Source organism: Vipera ursinii, assembly GCF_947247035.1.
Source record: "Vipera ursinii genome assembly, chromosome: 3".
Classification (NCBI taxonomy): domain Eukaryota; kingdom Metazoa; phylum Chordata; class Lepidosauria; order Squamata; family Viperidae; genus Vipera; species Vipera ursinii.
This window is the reverse complement of record NC_139516.1, coordinates 114,833,915-114,856,109: the sequence shown is the minus strand read 5'-3', so window position 1 is coordinate 114,856,109 and position 22,195 is coordinate 114,833,915. Positions and strand designations below refer to the sequence as shown.

Genomic DNA, 22,195 nt, shown 5'->3' with positions numbered 1-22,195 from the left:
ACTTGTGTTAAGGTAAGGGCACTAATAACCTTACAAGGACTTTGGAGGGATGGCAGGAACAGAGAGAGAAGTTTTGGTTGCCAGCTTCAGCTGAAAAAAAGACAACACATCCAAAAGTTGCCTCTGACTCCCAGGGAAAACTTCAAAACCATTATGCATGATTTATTTGCCTTCTTAAGCAATGGAGACCCTGAAGAAATACATATGTATCTACCTCTATAATGTCTTAGTACTATTTTTATTATGTACTAGAAAAATAATGCAAGGTATTTCAATTATAAACAGCAGAAACAAAGTATTCAATATTGACAAAAGATGCTTAAAAATTTGATCATAGAGTCCTGGGTATAAATCTCTGCTTAAATCATGTGGCTAGTTGGCCAATTTTAGCTCATGTTCTACTTCCCACTTACCTACCCCTTGTCTTCCCTCCTTCCTCCTTTCTCTTTTTAGGTTGTCTGAAGACACCTACAATATTTCCAGTTGCAGTTTGGAGTTGAAGGCTCAGTCACAGGAAAAAAGACTATTTATTCATTTTATTTATGACTCAATATTCTTCTAGATAGCTCAATATGTTGTTCAATATAAGCTCAAGCTAAGGATACAAAAACATCATGGCTGATGTAATTCTGCAACATCTTCACAACATTATGCATTAAGCAGCCTAAGCAATTTCTATTTACCTCCCAGGTTGCTCAGGGTACTTCTGTTTTGTGTATGCCTCCAGAGTAGCATAAACTTTCTCACGTAGCAATTCCACCTCTGCAGGACTGGACAGGCCTTTGGCATCTGATGCAGTGACAATAGAGGAAAATGATTTAAAAGAGGGACAAATATTCCAGTCCCTGAAACAACAGTATTCAATATTTTTAAAAAACCTGCAATCATCCTTAGGGATGAAAGTGCTGCACCATTTAGGACAAGTAGTAATCTCTTCCACACATCTACTCCCCCCCCCATTGTTTCTTATAGATCATTGCTGACTCAATAAATGCAACATGATAATGGTAAACATTGAAAGTCAATTTTAAAAAAACAACAACAAAAAGAAATCAATTATAAAAAGTCACAAGAAAAAAATATTGGCTGCTTCTCAGAATCCAAGATAGCCAATGACTAAATTAGTTGGATGTAAAGAGGCATGAGAATTTCCTAAGGAAGATGGTAGCCTTCCCAACAGTCAATACTTAACCTGGATTGAACAAGACAATGGCTCGCAGACACCCCAGTTCAGATTTGTCCATCTGCATGTCTTTCATTTTGGATACCAACTCAGTAAGAACCCTGCATACAGAGACAAGGGAGAAGGGGAATGAATGAATCAAGATATATGTATGCAACACTGGTGCTTCTACTCTAAGTGTTGGTTAAGTGGGTCTAGGACAGCCATTTTGCCATGGCCAACTCCCCGTGGGGAAAATTCACATGGGATAATTCAACACAATAAATGTCTGCCGTTGTTTCTTCAACATTATTTTCGTTTTTGTCCATTTCCACAAAAATGGAAATAATGTCAAAGAAGCATGACAAATAACATTTATCATGTGGAGTTATCCCATGTGGAATTGTCCCATGGTGAGTTGTCTGCAGCAAGTTGTCCTGTGAGTTGGCCACCACCAGTTATCCCATTCCATGGTTAAGTAATGTGGAATTACCAGGAGGTGGTTTGTTGTTGTTGTTGTTTAATGGAGCATCAATGCAACACTATATTCAATTAGAGTAAGTCCTCCCATCTATTTCAGGGTTGTGGAAAATCTGATTTTTTTTTAAACGGGAATAATCTTCACGCAAATGGATGCTCGGTTCTGTTTTTTATCCTTTTTTCAAGCTGGGATTTCAATCTGAGCGGTGATAAAAGCCCTCAGTGTTTTGGAATGCAGATACCTGCGGAATTATCTGTTTCAACTATAACCCACTCATCCAGTTTGCATGTCCTAGAGGTGGGTACCCTGGTGAGAAATTTGTGGGAAGAGGGAGAAGTTAGTGCTTCTCTATGGGGTCTCCAACTCTCTGGAACAGACTTCTTGTCACCTTCCCTGCCAGGATTTTGGCTGTTGATGGAAAGAGAACTTTCAAGAGAATTGTTAATGGTTAAATGTTAAGAGCTGGGATACAGCCATGTTATTATAATTCTGGCAATTTTAGAGATTGCTGTGTAATTTTTATTCTCTTTGAGTATGTTTTATGTGGTATATCATCAGGAGTCTATTGGGAATGGGGCACTACCAAATACATTAAACAAGTATCAGTCAAGTGATATCATAATAATAATAAACCTTTATTGTCAAAGTACAACATGTGTACATTGAGATTAGCTGAGCCTCCCCCTGTGCTCTCTCCCCCCAACACACAGTGACAACAAACCCTCCATCCCACCACACTGTGTGAACCAACTACACCACACACTGGCCTCCCAAGTCAACTCTGCATAAGATTACATCCCATTCAAAAGCCTAACAGCCCACGGATAAAAGCTATTCTTCAGCCTGTTGGTACGGCTGGCTATATTCCTATATCTCCTACCGGATGGTAGGAGAGTAAAGAGATACCGTCCAGGGTGTGAGTCATCCCTGAGAATCTTCCTCACTCTTCCAAGGCAACGAGCCTTCATTACTTTGCAATGTCTTTCATATTTTTGTCCCAATTATTTTATGTATTTATTCCAAAAGAGGACAACTCTAAAGGAACAGTTGAATTACCGTAAATTAGGAAAAACAATAACTAAAGCCACAAACAAAAAATTCTTGTAAAGTGTTCATCTTCTTGACCTGGTTGTGCAACTAGAGGTGCAGATCATTCCTTCCAATCTCCTATTATCTATTATGTTTGCAGTGCTAATTTGATATGGATTTCATAAAATATGCTTAGCCTGCCATATCACCTATCTGAAGTTATATATTTTTTAATTCCACCTCGCTGATAATTTTTTATCAATCCTTTCTATGGCTTGCACACTTAGAATGTGCCTGTGTATCTGTATTTCCTCTTTCTTATAATATACTACCTAGTTATCTAGGCTACATAGGTGGAAACTGAAGTGTTCCCTTATCTTCTTTAGATCAACATATTCCATTCATCAGAAAAAGGAATTGCTTTTCCTGTAAAAGACCTGTGTTAAACATATCCATTATTTTTTGACATTGTCTCATAATAATCAGATCACAGAGGAGGGAGGCATGCAATTGAGATATGCTCTTTTATAGGCAGTATGTACATATAATCTTACAGAAAAAATAAGATACCATATTTTTGTTAATCAGTACACTTTTAATAAAGTGACCACTAATATTTTCATAAAGAGAATTTAACTAGGTGTTCTTAAGCTGCGGCTTTTGCCCAAGGCTACAGCTGATGGAAGAAATATCAACAACCTGAGATACGCAGATGATACCACTCTAATGGCAGAAAGTGAAGAAGAACTAAAGAGCCTCTTGTTGCGGGTGAAGAAGGAGAGTGCAAAACTTGGGTTGAAACTTAACATTAAGAAAACCAAGATCATGGCATCTGGCCCTCTCAATTCCTGGCAAATAGACGGGGAAGAAATGGAAGTAGTGACAGATTTTATTTTTCTGGGCTCCAAGATCACTGCAGATGGGGACTGTAGCCAAGAAATCAAAAGACGCTTGCTCCTGGGGAGGAAAGCCATGGCAAATCTAGACAGCACACTAAAAAGCAGAGACATCACCCTGTCAACAAAAGTGCGTATAGTCAAGGCTATGGTCTTCCCAGTTGCAATGTATGGCAGTGAAAGTTGGACCATAAGAAAGGCTGAGCGCCAAAGAATTGAGGCCTTTGAACTGTGGTGCTGGAGAAGACTCCTGCGAGTCCCTTGGACCGCAAGGCGATCAAACCGGTCAGTCCTAGAGGAGATCAATCCTGACTGCTCTTTAGAAGGCCAGATCCTGAAGCTAAAACTCAAGTACTTTGGCCACCTAATGAGAAGGAAGGACTCACTGGAGAAGAGCCTAATGCTGGGAAAGATCGAGGGCAATAGAAGAAGGGGACGACAGAGAATGAGGTGGCTGGATGGAGTCACTGAAGCAGTAGGCGTGAGCTTAAATGGACTCCAGAAGATGGTAGAGGACAGGAAGGCCTGGAGGAATGTTGTCCATAGGGTCGCGATGGGTCGGACACGACTTCGCAGCTAACAACAACAACACAGCTGATGGCCAGTGAATAGAAAGAATTTAAATTCATTCAAACATGCTGTCCCATTCATAGCAGCTGGATCATTTCCAGTCGTGCTCTTGGAGTAAGAAGAAATGGATAGTCGGTAAAAAAAATGTCAGCATCAGTTTAATTTTTTATTATTATTTCTCTTGATCCCTAAAGCAGAAGAACAAAAATTAATGCTGTGGAAACCAGCCGTCTACAAAGAAGTTGCAGAATAATATGCAAAACAGGGAACTAACAACATGTTATATATTGGTATGTGAGTGAGTCCTAAGGCTATTTCTGAAAATCAAAAACTTTTTTGAAGGGGGAAAAAAATTAGAGTACAGAAGTTTCGTAAGTGTCCCCCGTGAATGAAGCCAGGCAAGTTTTCCTTTCCTACAGATTTCAGAAATACATTTTCCTTATTTAGGCTTTTCTTACTCTACCAAAACTAACCAGAAGTCCTCTACGAAAATGCAAATGCTGGAGTTAAGAATAAAAGCATACCTGTCAAATATGGAGCCCACCCCAGCACTGTGTGCACTGCTCCGGTGCACGTGTAAGCCGGTGGCCAGTAAGATACCATCCTGCACAGAAACAGAGCGATGAGAAAAAGAGGCAATCAGCAGTTCGTTCCAACCTAAAAGAAGGAAATAAAAGTGATAGACACATTTTTTCCCGGAGGTTTTTTTTTTTTAAATCTGCTTGATCATCTGACTGTTAACTTGACTGGACCAATTTATGTTACACTAGAGCAGGGGTAGGCAACCTCGGCTCTTTTGTGACTCATGGACTTCAACTCCCAGAATTCCTGAGTCAGCTGACTCAGGAGTTCTGGGAGTTGAAGTCCATGAGTCATAAAAGAGCCGAGGTTGCCTACCCCTGCACTAGAGTATGCAAAGTTTTATTTATTTCATTTCATCCCTGTAACTATTCTTCCTCCCAGAGAGCCCAGTGTGTTTGCAAAAGTGCAAGTAACCCAGTACTGCTTATAAGCAACAAAGATCCTTTTTAAAAACAGAAATTGAAATAAGTGACAAGGCAAAAGGTAGTCTGATTCTGAAGGAATAGCATGGATATTGAAAATCTATTTCTCATTTTGCACCTTCTTAGAAAATGTTTGCATCTCGTGGCATAAACTTTGCAGGGAATTCAGATCCATGACATGCTATTGAATAAATACCTTTCTGCATGTTCTGTACCAGCCTGCTACCAGCCCTGCAGCAAAAGCAGGGACAACCCCTTTACAAACGGCAAGAGGCTGGAATAAAGCCTGCCAAATTTATTAACATAAAACAGAGCAAGACAAGACACCAACCATGAAACAGGAGCTATGAAACAGGAACTATCGAAGCGGTTGCCTTCAGCAAACCAGCCCTCCCACACATTCCCCTTTAATACAGTTCAGGGCGTGGCCTCTCTCTGCCTCCTTCCGAGGTGCCCCATTGCCTTCCTCTGTTTACTCCTGATTGACTGCCTCCTGCGTCGGGCGTCCTTGAACAGGGCCAGGTGTGGGTCATCTTCATCCACGCTGTCAGGCTCACACAGCTGGGTCTCCGTCGTGACCAAGTGGGAGGGGCCCGGCTGAGGGCTCTGCGGAGCCTCAAGGCCATCATCAGCAAGCTCTTCAACACCCCCCCTCCTCCTCTGAGTCGTCCGACCCAACTGCCGAACCCACAGGCTGACCCTGAATCACAACACTGCATAGGGACACCAGATATTAGTAAACCAGTAAAATGTTCAGAAGAAGTTACTGGACTTTACTGCTTCACAATGTAATTGGAGAAGAATGTGTCTTACTACTTTCCAATACTAAAAAAAACAAACCTACAAACAAACCATCAAAACCTTCAATCTTATTTTAAACAAATGCACAAAGGACAGTCATTTTACTTGGTGCGTAATTCTATAGATCATGGATGACACAACCGGCATGACCATACTTCAGTATCCATGGGGGCTGTATAATCACCTCCAACCAGGCAGATGGCTTTTTCCAAGTACAGGCAGTCCTTGACTTATGAACACAACTGAGCCCAAAATTTCTGTTGCTAAGCAAGGCAGTTGTTAAATGAGTTTTGCCCCATTTGACAACCTTCCTTGCTACAGTTGTTAAGTGAATCACTGCAGTTATTATTAGTGACGCAGTTGTTAAGTGAATCTGGCTTCCCCATTGACTTTGCTTGTCAGAAGCTAGCAAAAGGTGATCACATGACCCTGGGATACAGCAACGGTCGTAAGTATGAACAAGTTGCCAAGCATCCGAATTTTGATCCAATGACCACAGGGATGCTCTAACAGTCATATGTGTGAGCAATAAGTCACATTTTTTCAGTGCACTGTAACTTTGAATGGTCACTAAACAAATGGTTGTAAGTCTAGGACTGCCTGAGAATTTAGAAGATTAGATTAGAGGCTCATAATATTACCCATAACCGTCCTGGTAGTAACTGCTCCACTGCCCTCTGGCTGGCAAGATGAAGAACTTCCTTTCAGCCTTGAGACAGAACAAATCCTACCATTCTGTCTTGTTAAGCTCTGAGGTTTGTTTACATACAGTACACAATTCCAAAAGCCACCATCTACCTTTTCCTGACAACTTTGGGCTTTATTTCAGGAGTGCAGCATGAAGTAAAGTTCAGAATCTCATCCCTTTGGGATTTGGGATGAGAGAGTCTTACAATCAGTAGTACAAAAGCACTACTTTTTGAGCTGAAAACCAGACATAGAGAAAGTAATAGGATCGGATTATATGAAAATATGAGGAAGCTGAATAGCAGCCCAATTTCTGAAGGGCTGAGCATTTCTTTCTTGCCTCTACCCATATTCTGTTCACATTATTTCCCAAATGGGAAATTGTTTTACCGTCTGGGAGAACAAAATGCCTTGCAAAATTTAGAAAAAAGTGAATTGTTTTATGAGTTAATGTGCAAGTGGATAATTAGAATAGAATAGAAGCTGGAAGGGACCTTGGAGATCTTCTAGTCCAACCCCCTGCTCAGGCAGGAGAACCTATATCATTTCAGATAAGTGACTGTCTAGCTAGCCTCTTCTTAAAAACCTCCAGTGATGTTGTGTCCACAATTTCTGGAGGCAAGCTGTTCTACTGGTTAATTGTCCTCACTGTTTCTCCTTAATTCCAGGTTGCTTCTCTCTTTGATTAGTTTCCAACCATTGTTTCTTGTCCTTCCCTTTGGTGCTTTGGTGAATAACATGACCCCCTCTTCTTTGTGGCAGCCCCTCAAATACTGGAACACTGCTATCATGTCTCCCCTATTTCTTCTTTTCTTTAGACTAGCCAAACCCAAGTCCCGCAGCTGTTCTTCATCTGTTTTAGTCTCCAGGCTTTTGATCATCTTGGCTGCTCTTCTCTGAACTTTTTCTAAGTCTTAACATCTTTTTTGTGATATGGTGACCAAAATTGGTTGCAGTATTCCAGGTGTGGTCTTACTAGGGTTTTATAAAGCTGTATTAATACTTCGTGTGATCTTGATTTTATGCCCCTGTTTATACAATCCAGGATTGTATTAGCTTTTTTGGCTGCTGTTGCATACTGCTGGCTCATATTCAAGTGATCATGCACTAGGACTCCAAGGTTCCTCTCACAGTTAACTGTTTTTAAGCGAGGTCTCGCCTAATCTATACTTGTACCTTTGATTTTTCCTGCCTAAATGTAAAACTTTCCTTTTTTCCATATTGAAACTCATTTTGTTGGATAGGGCCCATTGTTCAAGTTTGTCAAGATCTTTTTGGATCCTGAGCTTGTCTTCTGGGGTGTTGGCTATTCCTGCCAGTTTAGTGTCATCTGCAGAGCTGATGAGTTCCCCTTCTATTCCCTCATCTAAGTCATTTCATCAGCTACAACCTACAGCTACATCATGCACGTTTTCCAGCTTCTGGTGCTGTGTTGATCATTCAAGGAGAGCAATGGCAAAGAGGAAGCCTACAAGCCATTACCTGCTCGGAGGAGGATAACTTGATCTTCTAATGTCAGGTCTGAGAAGTGTGGAATCCGCTTGGCCCATTCAACCAATGTGAAAAGCTGTTTATCAGCTGCATGGCAAATATTGGTGACAGGATCATTGGTCTAAGGGAGAAACAAGTACATAAGCCAGCAAAAACCTTTTTGGGGTTATTTTTTCTATAAATCTAATTTTAGAAACTAACAGTCTTCCTCTTAAATCTATTCTAAGAGTCTTTCCATATTGTCTATCTACCCAAGAACAGATGGAGTAATTCTTGTTTTCAATTGGTATTTTCTGCCATCTTTTCCCCCTATTTCCTCAGCCAGGGAAAGAAAAGGAAAAAGAACAAAGTTGCCTTTCTGTCAACTGAAAAGTCTAAAGGTCAGACTATGACATGATAAAAAGGTAAAGGTAAAGGTTCCCCCGCACATGCGTGCTAGTCCTTTCCAACTCTAGGGGCCGGTGCTCATCTCCGTTTCAAAGCCGAAGAGCCAGCGCTTGTCCGAGGACGTCTCCGTGGTCATGTGGCCAGCATGACTAGACGCCAAAGGCGTAGGGAACGCTGTTACCTTCCCACCGTAGTGGTCCCTATTTTTCTATTTGCATTTTTACGTGCTTTCGAACTGCTAGGTTGGCAGAAGCTGGGACGAGTAACTGGCGCTCACTCTGTTATGCGGCACTCGGGATTTGACCCGCCAAACTGCCGACCTTCTGATTGACAAGCTGAGTGTCTTAACCCACTGAGCCACCGCATCCCTCTATGACATGATACTGGTGGCCAATCAACAAAGCAGAATCTGAAGGAGATTATAAAACATACATTGGCACCAAAAATGTATGTTTAAAATAGTACTTTATTAGGGAACAGAACAACAAAGAGAATTATGGATGTGTTTCTCATGGCTTAGAATAAAAAGGATTGAGAGAGCGACTTTAAATAAGGGAGATCTTTCCAAAATGCAGAACTAGTCTCAAGGAAACTAGTTTGTAAGGATTGGGTAAGAAGCATCTAAAATAGAATACAATATAGAATAAATAGAAATAAATGCAGAAATGCAGGAAAGCCAACCACAGAGCAGGATTTTGAGCGGATCCAATCCATAGCCATACCCATATCAAGCAAAGGTGCATTTTAAGAATCTGAAACACTGCCCAAATGCCAGGCTTGCACATTTGCAGAAACAGCAGCCCAGGCATTGAATCTGGGGTGCCTTTCTTCCATTTCATCCTAGGAGATCAGCCCAAGACAGCTTGGTTCCAAGTATGCAGGATTGGTGACGACCTCTGTGAATTTAACTACTGCCCTTTTGGCTGTGGTTGCTCACAAAATTCTTTAGCTGCTAACAGATCAGAATTAAGTTGAATTCTCAATTTCTTCTGCTTTCTGGCTTTGGTGAGGGGAGGGAGGAGCAAAGGTTAAGGTTTTATGATGTTGGAAGCCCAAGCCACCTCATAGGGTTGTTTTTGTGGGAAAATAGGAGGCTGAAGTCTCTTTGAGCTACTTATAAAAATAATAAAGTCAGGAAATTGAATGAATGAGAAAGCATTGCATGTACATACGAGCATTCTTGAGATTGGGAATTCAACCCAAGCAATGTTAGTAAAGCAAAAAAACTTTTATTTAAAATAAATACCCTCTAGAACAGGGGTGTCAAACTCAATTTCATTGAGGGCCGCATCAGCATTGCGGTTGCCCTCAAGGGGCCAGGTGGGTATGGCCAGGGTGGGCGTGGCCTACTGGGTAGGCATGGCTAGAGTGCATATGGCCTACTGGGTGGGCATGGCCAGCTCTACGTCGTTCGCATCAAGGGTGCCTATGGGGGGCCTGGGCAGGAGTGGGACAGATCTGAGGGTCTCTGGCAGAAGGAGGGTCTCTGGGCCAGGGCCAAGGCAGTGGGGGCCGTTCTCTCACTGTTTCCAGGATGGCTTCGCGGGCCACATGAAACCACTTCGCGGGCCGGATCCGGCCCCCAGGCCTTGTGTTTGACATGTCTGCTCTAGAAGCTTAACACTTAGCTAAATACAACGTATCATGAGGAAATCCAAACAACTTATGTTCCCCATGTTTGTGTCTGGAAAAAGAGGCAGAACAAGCAACTTCAGATTAGTACTTTGTTAGACAAAGAGAAACCAAAATGGACAGATTCTATTGTCCTAACTTTCAAGTTTCTGCTTGTGTATGTCATAAGACCCAAGGTGTCTATCATTACCAATTGTTAAAAATATTTTAGATTATGAACCTATAGTGCAGTTGCCAAAGAGGTCATTTTTCTGAATGTGCATTAATTCATGTGTTTTATTCACGATATTCATTGTTACTCACATAACTCACAGTTACGCATAGCCTAAGGAACAGCACCGAAATCAATCTCACTTACCGAGGTTTCTGCGCTCACATCACCATATGACTCAGACTTTGGTTCAACTGCCATTTCAGCTTCTAAAATTCTTTCCACAGGCATATCTTCAAGATTTCCACCATTGCTGCTTGTACATTCCACTTCATTCTCACTCCGCTCTCTGCTTCTCTGCCTCTCTTCTTGAACCGCTTAGTGCACAAAGAAAAGGTCCACAAGAATTTTGTCACTCTCCACTCCTGAAATATAATCACACCTTCATGCTATGACTTCCTTACGTTATCTCTGACCCCCACCCATCAGGAGGGTGCCTACGTCCAGAATAGGGTTTTCTTCTTCCTTAGATTCTTTTCTATATTCAGGCAGTTATTCTAATAAGACTTTCCTCAGCAATGACTACGAGGGATTTTTTCCCCCTGTCTAAATGCAGGGCCTTACTTTTCTCAACATTGAATTGCATTTTGTTGGATAGACCCCAATATCCAAGTCTATCAAGATTCTTCTGAATATTGAGTCTAGATTCCAAAGTTTTAGCCATTCCCCCCCCAAGCTTGGTGTCATCTGCAAATTTGATGAGTACCCCTTCTATTCCCTCGTCTAGATCATTTATGAAGATGTTGAAGAGTACTGGGCCCAAGACAGAACCTGCATCCTTCCCTCCATATGGGTATAGTTCTGTTGAGGGCTACATATTGAGTATGGTTTCTTAGCCAGTTACAAATCCGTCTGCAGGTGATGCTATCTATACCATATTTTTCTAATTTACCAAGAAGTAGGCTGTATTCTAGTTCTGTTTTTGTTATGAGCAACGCTTTCCATTTTTTTATACTTTCCTTTTTGTTGTTGTTGGTTTGTTCTCCAAGCTTGCTGTTTGGCTTCCAAACGTTTCATCACCAGGCTAGGCAACATCTTCAGTCTCAGTTTCCCTCCACTTTTATCTATCCTAAGTGATGACGTGGTCGGTTGGTCATGTGACTGGATGGTCATGTCATGTGAAGGTCACCAAGTGAGGAGGTGGTCGGTGCAGTGATGGGTTGGTTGCCCAATTAATCTGGCTCCTTACGAGCTCGTAGGTTGGTTCCAGATTGACATGTTTTTTGATTGACCTATTCGCTGAATATCAGGCATTGATAAATTTGCCTGTGTGGTATGTGGTGGCATGGCCAATGATTTTTGTTGCTTGATGTCACTGTGAGTTGAGATCAGGGATTTGCGGTCATGCTGGTTGGCTGTAGTCGGTGCTCGTGGATTCTTGTTTTTAGTTGTCCTGTTTGTCCAACATAAATTTGGTCACAGTTGTTGCATTTGATCTTGTGGATTACATTGCTGTTCTCTTCCTTCAGTATTTTGTCCTTGGTTCTGTACAGCTCTTGTTGGAGTATTGATGTTGGTTTGTGAGCCACCATTATTCCCAGTGGTTGTAGAATTCTGGCCAGATATTGCTTTTCTCTTTAGGATTTCCACACATTGAGTTCTTCTTAATTCTTTGGAGTAGGGTCGCTTGCTGCAGGATGTCGCCTAGTTGATGTCAGGGTAGTTAAAGTCCCCCACAATGGTATGTTTTGGGCACACCTCATTTAACTGATCAGCAAAACATTCATTTACTTTCTCTGCTTGGTTAGGTGTCCTGTACTATACACCTATAGTTTCTCTCTCTCTCTCTCTCTCCCTCCCCCCCCTCTATATCGCTCCCTCTCCCTCTTAGAGGAAGTGACAGTTTAGGGGGGGGAAAACCTACATACATTTTATACTTGGCAAAGTATAAAATAGATAGAGTTTTAATTTATGAATTGCATCTTGGTGGAGCCTTGGTGGAGCAGTGGGCTAATGCCTCCTTAAGTAACACCAGCTGCCTGCAATTAGTGCAGGTTCGCATCCCACCAGGCTCAAGGTTGACTCAGCCTTCCATCCTTCCGAGGTAGGTAAAATGAGGACCCAGATTGTTGGGGGCAATAAGCTGACTTTGTAATAATGCCGCTTGGGGTGTGTGTGTGTGTGTGAAAGCCCTAATAAGCAGGCATATACATAGAATGAAGGCTACTGCTAAGTTTGTAAGCCGCCCTGAGTCTTCGGAGAAGGGCGGGATATAAATGGAATTAAAATAAATAAAATAAATCTTGTTTTCTTTCAGTCCTTGCTGTGACTGCCACAGTGAGACTTCAGAACACATTTCCTATATTCTTCAAAATGGCAGATCATCAAACGTATAGAGTAAACTACCTAGCAGTGGCTGACTTTCAGTTGATGGAGGATTGATTCATCTATTCCAGACAAAGAAGAAAACAATGGGTCTATGAGAGATGTCTATGGAGATTCTCACTCATCCAGGTCATGGTTGTCCCAAAGGTGCTCTTTTTTTCACAAGGCGACTGGACTTTCTTGCTTTTCTTTGAAGATGTTTTGCTTCTCATCCAAGAAGCTTCTTCAGCTCTGACTGGATGATGGGGAATGGCTCTTCTGATATAATTAAGGATGGTTTGTGTGTGCATATCTTAGCATATAGGTTCATATATGTGTATACCTTAGTAACATACCTTCTCTTTTCATGCCTGTTGCTAGACATTTCTGATAGCGGCAATACTGGCAACGGTTTCGCTGTCGCTTGTCGATCAGACAGTCTTTATTATCTCGACATGTGTAGACAAGGTCCTTTCTTACTGTCCGCTTAAAGAATCCTTTGCAGCCTTCACAGCTGTACACCCCATAGTGCTTCCCTAGCAAAACAGCAACACACATTAGCACATTCCCATTGGGATATATAAGCAGGTTTAAATGTTTTCTGTAGTTTTAAAATTGGACATTCAAACTATCAGGGCATTTTGTTTCAGGAATGGTTAAATACAGAACCACTCAATATGCCTGAGAGGACTAAGAAAACTGTATAGGGAAGAGGCCAGACTGTGATGCAGAAGACTGGGAAGGACCCAGATGTGATCAGAATAGCAGCCAAACAGAGAAAGGAGTGAAATTATGTGAGACATGGATGTTTTAGCACTGTTAGTTTGCGAGAGCAGTTAACACCCCTCATCAGCTCATAAAAATAATTGGCCTCAAATAAAACAATAGTCCAATGTTCTCAAAATCTATGCATTAAGAATGATTTTACTCTTAATGAAGAAACACTAGAGATACTTTCTGGCATGACCAACTGAAAGCGCTATACAACGGGAAGAATCCTGAGGCAATATTATAGGATAATAGTTATTTAATACTTCCCAGATAGTCCCCTTGACACGCAAGCTGTGGATACCTGATGATCTGTCTCCACAAATTGCGCAGACATGCTTTGTCAGGGATCCTGGACTTGGGGATGAATAATTCAAGGATCCCATCTGTTGGAAATTTGGCAAAGGCTTGGTATCTTCAGAGATGCCATCACTGTTCATGATACTGGACTAAAATGGGAGCATAAGGGAATAAAAGCAAAATGGGTTACACAACCTCAGATTGATGTTCCATCCGTGATCCAACATTCAGGACGGCATAGACTATCCAAGGCATAATCTTCTTTTGGCATTTCCATATGGGAGCTGAACATGTGAGCATTATACTTTCTGGGATCAAGCAGACTTCATTCACGAAGTATTTGTTAACACAAGTTTAGAAAATAACCACCATAACCCGGCAATTCAAGGAAAACAACTTTATGCAATGTGGCAAAAGAAGAAAAAGAAGTATTTTTAAACTTACTTTATTTGCTGATTCATATGAATCCTAAATGTGTCTGTGTAATAATAGAACACAGTGTTGTTGGGGTTTTTTTTTGCTTGGTTCTGCCAAATTTTAATAACACTGAGAAGACATTCAAATATATTCAGCTGACATGACATATATTCTGAAAATCTAGACAAATGTACATGAATAAAACCAGAGAGTTTTTATTTGTCTCAGAAATCTTGTTTCCACTGCAATTTTTTTTACAACAGGTGAAGCTAGTGAAAAAAACATTTAGTACACAGGCAATTAACACACAGATCTCAGTGCTGTGTGCTCTCTCCATTGCTCTTCTTTCTTTATTTTTTTATAATATTTTATTAGTTTTCTAATTTTACAATTAAACACTTAAAAAGCAATGTGGTGACTGGGTAATCAATAATTCAAATAACATACATAAATCTTTAGCACAAATCTCAAGTTACAACATCACATATTTCCTCTCTTTTTCCCTTAATATCTACTATCCTATATTAGGCTAATATAGTTCTTATTATTATCAACTAAGTAAAAAAAATCTTTGTTACATTTATCAATAATTTTTAGCTTATACATATCTTAATTGTGTTTGCATTCAACCCTTATATACAATCAATTCCTGTTATTGCTTTTTTCCCAGGTTTTAATTTCCCATCAATATTCAAATTAACATTTGGTATTTATAATTTCCAAGCTTTAGGTGACCAAAGTTTCCCTCATCTCAGCTTCTACATTTTTCCCTTTTCATAACAAAATCTAATATTCTAAATACACATCTTATCTATTTGCATATAATCTTATTCTATTTTCTAAAAGTTATCTATTTTCCACCATATTAAACCAAAAGTCTGTTAGTCTTATTACACATCTTACCTATTCAATTATAATGTTACATTATTTTCTAAAAATTATCTATTTTTCACCATATTCAACCCTCTAATCAGTCGTATAAAAACCCCTCTAATAGATCAAAACCCTAGTTTCTTTCAGCTTACTCTGGTTTTCTTCCTTTGCCAACTAACCTTCCATGTTAGTACATTTGAATCCTCAAACAGTTCTCCCTCTATTATTATATGTATTATTTGGAATAAGAAAGACCATTTGGTTACAGGTTTTTTTTGGAAGAACTAGCCCATTTGTATTCATTTAATTGCCTCCCTGTTACTCCAATTTCCCACAATTGTCCTGATAGGTTTATCTTCCATTCAATCTGTTCTTCTTCCCTTTCCTCAAATTTCTTCTGATTTATGTAAAAAGTCTTTTCCATTTTCAATGTTGTCACTCCCTTTTCTGATTTTTCCGTTGGCTGGATCTGTTGATCAATTGGGTCCCCTGTCTTAGTATTTAGTTCTTTCACTTCTCCTGTTACTTTCTGCATTGTTAGTTCTTTGGTTGTGGTCAAGATCTGGGTTTTTATATCTAAGCTGGCATCTTGTTCCTTTATGTTGCATCTTATTTTGTTACAAGCTGAAAGAATGGTTTCATGTATTGATTTCAACATAGAAAGGATTATTTATTTATTTATTATTGGGACTTATATGCCGCCCTATCTCCCGAAGGACTCAGAGCGGCTAACAACAATAAAACACAATAATACAAATGTTAAAAAAAAAGATTAAACTAACAAGCCCTAGTGATAAAATATTAAAAACATTTTTTTAAAAAAAAACCCCTATCGTCAGTCCAGGTCAGCCTGATGGAAAAGAAATGTTTTGAGGTCGCGACGAAAGGACCGGAGATCCGGGGCCTTTTTCCTGATTTTCATCCATATTCTCTTGATAATATGTTAAGTTAAAAATATTGTTTGTTTGTTTTTATAACTAGGTATGGGACATCTATTTCACTTGTTGTAGGTAGTCTTTATAGTGGAAATTGTTTGCCAAGTAAGAATTTATAGTCCAAAGTATTCCATCATCTCATTTAATAACAGATACTTCTCATGTAAAGAAATATGAAAGCAATTCCCCACATATAACTCTGAAAATCAGTAAGGGTTTACCTTCATAGTTCAAAAAGTTCCTTCTTTACAGCTGAGTTTTTCACAGGTGGTATCTGTCAAGGTCAAAAGAGTTTTTTCTAGAGTCTGGGCTTCAAGCCAATTCTCTTTTAATCAATAACAAGTTGTAATACCATACTTCACCTCAAGATGTCACCAATGCCATTTAAAACTTTTTAAGTCCACAGTTTTTATAATATTTTTCAAGGTTTATTTCTTTTCTTTTTAGATAAAAACCCAATGTCTCCAGTAAAAATAGGAAAACTTTTAGTCTCCAAATTTCAAAAGTATATGCATCCAATTAGATTAAAGTTATTCTTATAATTGCTCTGTTTCCCCTGGGTAGTCAGTTGCCACTGTTTTTAAGAGGGAGGGGTAGAAATTCCCTTCCCTCTCTCTTCACAGGGGGAAAAATACTTTGGGCAGCTTTTTCAGGAAAAGATATTTAAAGTCTTAAAGAGAAGATCAGATCTCTGCCAGTTTCCTCTGTGTTGCTTTAAAGGTACTTGGTAGTAATTTTATCTTCAACTGTCAGCAGCTTAGTGACGAGCCATATTGCTATGGCTGGTCTTTCCCCCATCGGTTTGGAGGGCTGCCATGGATCAAGCGGAAGGGCTGCCGCCCTCCTGCGATCAGGTGGAGGTCCCCTCCTTGCTTGTCACCCCTACAGGGTGACTTTTGACCCTTTTCAGGGTCCCCCAGTGGGGTGAATTCGGATGCGGAAAATGGAGCTCACCTTCCTACATCCGCAGGCAGCACGATGGCCCCCATTGCTCTTCTTTCTATATATCAACAACTGCACCAGAAGGGAACCCTCTGTTTAAGTCATTGTCCTCATTCAGGATGGTGATAAATCTGCACAGAGATGAGAGGTTGAACACCTGGCCCTATGGTGTAGCTGAAACAATCTAAAGCTGAAAATGCTTAATACTGAAATAAGTAGAGATGAGAATGGATTTTAGGAGGAGCCCTTCTATTTTACAACTTTTACTATATATTAAAGCATATTATCAGCAATACAGTTCTTCAGTTTTGGGTTCTATAATCTCCCAGGACTTGAAATGGACACTTAATTTAATAAGGGGCAAAAAGAATGTTCTTCCTGCATCAACTCAGGAAGTTCAGACTGCCGAAGGGGCTGTTGATATAGTTTTATAGAGGAATTATTGAGTCTTGTCACTTGTACTTCTACAACTGTCTGGTTGGGTACAGCAACCAAACAGGACAGGTACAGACTCCAACGGATAGTTAAGATTGCAGAAAGAACAATCACAACCACCCTGCCTTCTACAGAAGACCTGTATATTGTGTGGGTCAAAGAAAGGCTGAGAAGATATCTGTAGACCCCTCACATCCTGGACATAAACTGTTTCAACTCCACCCCTCAGAATGGAGGGCATTGTATGCCAAACAGCTAGACACATGGACAGTTTTTTCCCATGTTATCACTTTGCTGAACATCTAATTCTTAGAGTGCTATCTAATGTCTATGTGTATTTACCCATGTAGTATGCCTGTACTATTATTATTTATACTTATGATCTTTACTCCCTTTATTGGTATATTATTATTATTATTATTATTATTATTATTATTATTATTATTATTATTATTATTATTATTATTCCATTGCTTTGCATGCACACTGAGTGCTTCTGTACCAGAGACAAATTTCTTGTGTGTCGAATCATACTTGGACAAATAAAATACAATTCAATTCATTTCAATTCAATTCTATGGAAAGTAGTCTGAAGTTCATATTTTTCAAATTTCAAAGCTTGCATTTTGTGTCCAGATGAAAGACTGAGTGATAGATTAAGTTTATCCTATTAATATATACAAATGGAAAAACTGTGCAATCCTCCATGCACTAATTAATCCATTAATCATTTCAGAGTTCATGAAGCACAGAACAGAGCAATAGTGATTAGCTACTAAATACTGCACTTTCCAAAAAAGGAAGAAATGTTATCAATATTATTTCAATCTAGCTTCTTCAAAGTCCACTTCAAGCCATTGTTTAACAAGGGGTGGCCATAAAAACAAATATAACTCAAAAATTATTCAGATTTATGGAATTTGGTTACTGTTAATTCTATGAATTTACCCAATCTGTATTCCTAGGATGATGTACAAGTCTGTATATAATCAATTTCCAGAGTTCCATTTTTCTGGTTTTTAACATGAACAAATGTACCAAAGAATGTTTTAAAATTGTGTATTACAGAATGAAACGTATTTTAGAAATGCATAAAGAATGTAACGTTTAGTCATATTTAGATGAAATTTCAACTGGCTGTTGTGATTCAGTGTCAGCCTGTGATACCGGCAGCTGAATCTGATGACTCTGAAGAGGAGGAGGGGTTTGGAGAGCCTTTGGTGTCTGAGAGAGGCTCTGATGCACTGCAGGACTCTCAGCCTGCCCCTTCCCATCATTTTCCTCATCAGACTCAACCGTGTGAGCACGATGTATTGGACGTAGATGATTCACAGCTGGATCTATTCAGGGACGCTAGGAGCAGGAGGCAATCCAGCAGAGTAGAACAGAGAAAGGCAATGAGGCAACTTGGTGAGAGAAGGAGAAGGCAATGAGAAGCCACGCCTTGGGACTGCTGATAAAAGGGGAAGGTGTGGGAGGTGCTGGTTGCTGAAGGCAACCATTTGAAGATCTTCTGCTAGAGTCCTGGTCTATTATTCCTGTTTAACTCTTGTTTGAACTTTTGATTTCTTTGTAAATAAATTTGGTTGGGTTTTTCCAACCTGTTGACTATAAAAAGAGGTTGTCCCTGACATTCAAACAGGGCCGGTCGTAGGCTGGAACAAAACACTGACACTAATGTAGTGGTTTAAGCAGTGGTCGGCCTGCTTAGGGTTAAAAACCTTCAGAGATGGTGGACACACAATTTAGAACATAAAATCATAGGACTGGAAGAGATCTCAGAGGTCTTCTAGTCCAATCCACTACTCAAGTCAGGAGCCTTATAGTATCCCAGTCAAAGGTTTCTAGAGTCTAATTTTGAAAACCTCCAGTGATGAAGGACCCACAACTCTGGGAGGCAAGCTGGTTAATTGGTTAATTGTTCTCGTTGTCAGAAAATTTCTCCTTACTTTTAGGTTGGATCTTTTTTTTAAGCTTCCACCCATACTGTAGGTAGACTGTTTTGATAGTGTGCAGATCTTACCTTCACAATTTAATCATAATTCTTACAAATACAAGAATTATATGTCAAGCTCGAAGCTCGCTTTGCTGTGCTTCTTAGCTTGCCAACAAACTTGGGGGGGAGGATGGGGAAACAGAATGCTGGCTACAAAGCAGTGGTGGGATTCAGCTGGTTCATACCACTTCGGCAGAACCAGTAGCTAATTTTTTGTTGCCCAGGCCCATCCACACAGAGAACCAGCATCAAGTTCCCTTCGTCCAGTGCGCTCCCACAGGGAGGGTCTCCTCAGGGTGCCACCGGTTAAAGACTGCCAGCGGGTAACACCCAGGGATAGGGCCTTCTCAGTGGGTGCGCCTGCCCTGTGGAACCTGCTGCCTGCGGAGCTTAGGACTGCCCCCAACCTCCGTTCATTCCGCCGGGACCTGAAGACCTGGCTCTTCGAGCTCTCTGGCCCAGGCTGAGAATTTTTTAATTTTAATTTTAACTGGGTTTTAATTTTCTCAGGGTTCTATTTAATCTTTTTAAATTTGTTTTAACATTTGTATTGACTTTCTTTTAAATGCCCTGTAAACCGCCCTGAGTCCTTCGGGAAAGGGCGGTATATAAATCTAAATAAATAAATAAATAAATATTTGAATCCCACCACTGCTACAAAAATAAAGAACACAGACCATAAGAATCAAGGACAATTCACCATGTGTCTAACCTGATTCAGAGACATTTTCTTAAAACAATATAATTGCACCTAACTGGGCAATGTGACCTGTTCATGGATGGGAGGGGGAATTCTGTACTTTTACTATAGGGGTATGGGCTGGGGTTTGCCAGAGCTGGTTTTGCTTTTATGTGTGCTGGAATGATGTATTCAATAAAGTTTTACATTAAGAGATTGGAATGTCTCAAAGGTGTTTGCTTGGTTGGGTTCATCAGTCGGAACCTTGACATTATAATTATATTGAGTCAAATTAAAGAATTATAAGAATTAAATATATTTATATTTAAATAAAATCTAGGTAACTGAAAGGTTTACCCATTATTTCTGCTCCAAATATCTTTGGCAGTGCAAAATATTTTCTGACCATTTTCTCTATGGCACCTTCCTGTGTACCTGAACCTGTCATCCTTCTTTTCTACAACTTAAATAGCAATAGCACTTAGACTTATATACCACTTCATGGTGCTTTGCAACACTTGCTAAGTGATTTATAAAGTCAGTATATGGCCTCCCACAATCTTGATCCTCATTTTACTGACCTGGAAGGATGGAAGTCTGAGTCAACCTTGAGCTGGCCAGGATCGAACTCCTGGCAGTGGGCATAGTTAGCTGGCAGTCCTGCATTTTAACTACTATACCACCACCACTCTAAATATCCAAAAATCTAATCAAGAAACAAAAACGTGGAATTTTATAAGCAGTTTCCCTTCCGAATCCTCTGGCTGTTCCCTTCTGCATGTGATGTCGGTATGTTCTATATTCTGTACACACTTTCCTGTTAATAGTTGTGAAAGTAGGGGTGGATGGGTTACCTTCCATTTTCTATGTGTTTCTTTGTGCTTCTTTTAAGTAAAAGAAATGTTTTAAAAAGATAGGGTTGAGGAAAAACTGTACTATGCTTCTGACATGGAGTAGAAAAACAGAGATTTATTCTTTATATTATCCTGAATGATAACTTGATTTCCAGTCTGACTGATGGCAGAAGAGCGGAGGAGACCAGGAGATGGCAGAGCAGCACCACTAGTGGGACCTTGCATTCTTCCCTCAGGCTCTCTGGCAGTGAGTAGGGCCGTATTAGCTCCGAGTGGGCTGATTCTATTCACTATAGGTATAGAAGGAAGAGCTCTAACTTTCCTCCATCCCAGAAGATAGCTCCATATAAATAATTTCTTAGAAAGCAGCTTTGGAGCGCTATGATTTCACAACATTGGCTGAACTGATTTATTTCCTACTCAACTGTGTTATATTTGAAATTTTAACAAATTATAACAAACTAGCCTTTCTTTGAAAAGGTGGACTCTATATAAGCAATCCATTTCCTTCTTTGCAGGCCCCTCTACCTCCAGGAGGTCTTTGAAGAGAAAAATTAGCTTCACAACTTTGTAGTATTTTCCGTTTTCAAGTGCAAAGGCAGTGATTCTTTCACTGGTAAAATAAAAGTGGTATTTATTATACCCCAAATAGTTTTGAGGGCTTGGGTGTAGAAACTATGGCAATGTGTTTCCTTAAGGCATCTGGTGCCAGAAAATATTGCAGATGAAATACAGAACTTCTCTGTGTGGCAACAAGGAGAAAGTCATTGAAACATCTTTAATCATTATTGCAAATGATCAATATAATAACATGCCTGTAAAAGTATGAATTAGTCTTCCTTAAAGAGGAGTTATTACCAGGGCTTTTTTTCTCATAGAACGCTCAGAACGGAGTTCCGGCACCTTTTTTGGATGGAACCTTGTAGGGTAGGCATGGCGGGTTGTATGACATGTGTGAGTTCCGGCACCTTTTTCTTTTACAAAAAAAGCACTGGTTATTACCATCGTTAGACTTTTTTGTGTGTGTATGAGAGAAAGAGAATGTAACTGACCAGACTCAATATGTGAAAAATGAAGAGGAGAGAGAGAGAGAGAGAGAGAGAGAGAGAGAGAGAGAGAGAGAGAGAGAGAGAGAGAGAGAGAGGGAGAGAGAGAGAGAGAGAGAGAGAAATAAATAGCTATTAATTTAATCCATTTTAGATGATTATGGACTCCTGCTTTCTTTCTGCACTGATTCTAAGATGCATTTTAATAGTTTGAAAAAGAAAGAAGAGGAGGCCTAATTTTGTTCCTATCATTTCTCTTATATTGTATTTCCAAATTCTAATATAGAGGGTCTTG

General features: G+C 40.0%; 1 protein-coding gene across 1 annotated transcript in view; it reads right to left on the bottom strand.

Moving 5' to 3' along the window:
* The window catches only part of RXRG (retinoid X receptor gamma), a gene marked incomplete at both ends in the record, with an annotated part of 43,989 nt that overhangs the window by 8,720 nt on the left and 13,074 nt on the right, over nt 1–22,195 (bottom strand). Inside the window, 7 exons of the mRNA XM_083357558.1 lie at nt 684–789; nt 1,193–1,284; nt 4,663–4,795; nt 8,113–8,242; nt 10,499–10,668; nt 13,012–13,191; nt 13,728–13,872. Coding sequence (XP_083213684.1) covers nt 684–789; nt 1,193–1,284; nt 4,663–4,795; nt 8,113–8,242; nt 10,499–10,668; nt 13,012–13,191; nt 13,728–13,872 — 956 coding nt within the window. The remainder of the gene's footprint in view (nt 1–683; nt 790–1,192; nt 1,285–4,662; nt 4,796–8,112; nt 8,243–10,498; nt 10,669–13,011; nt 13,192–13,727; nt 13,873–22,195) is intronic.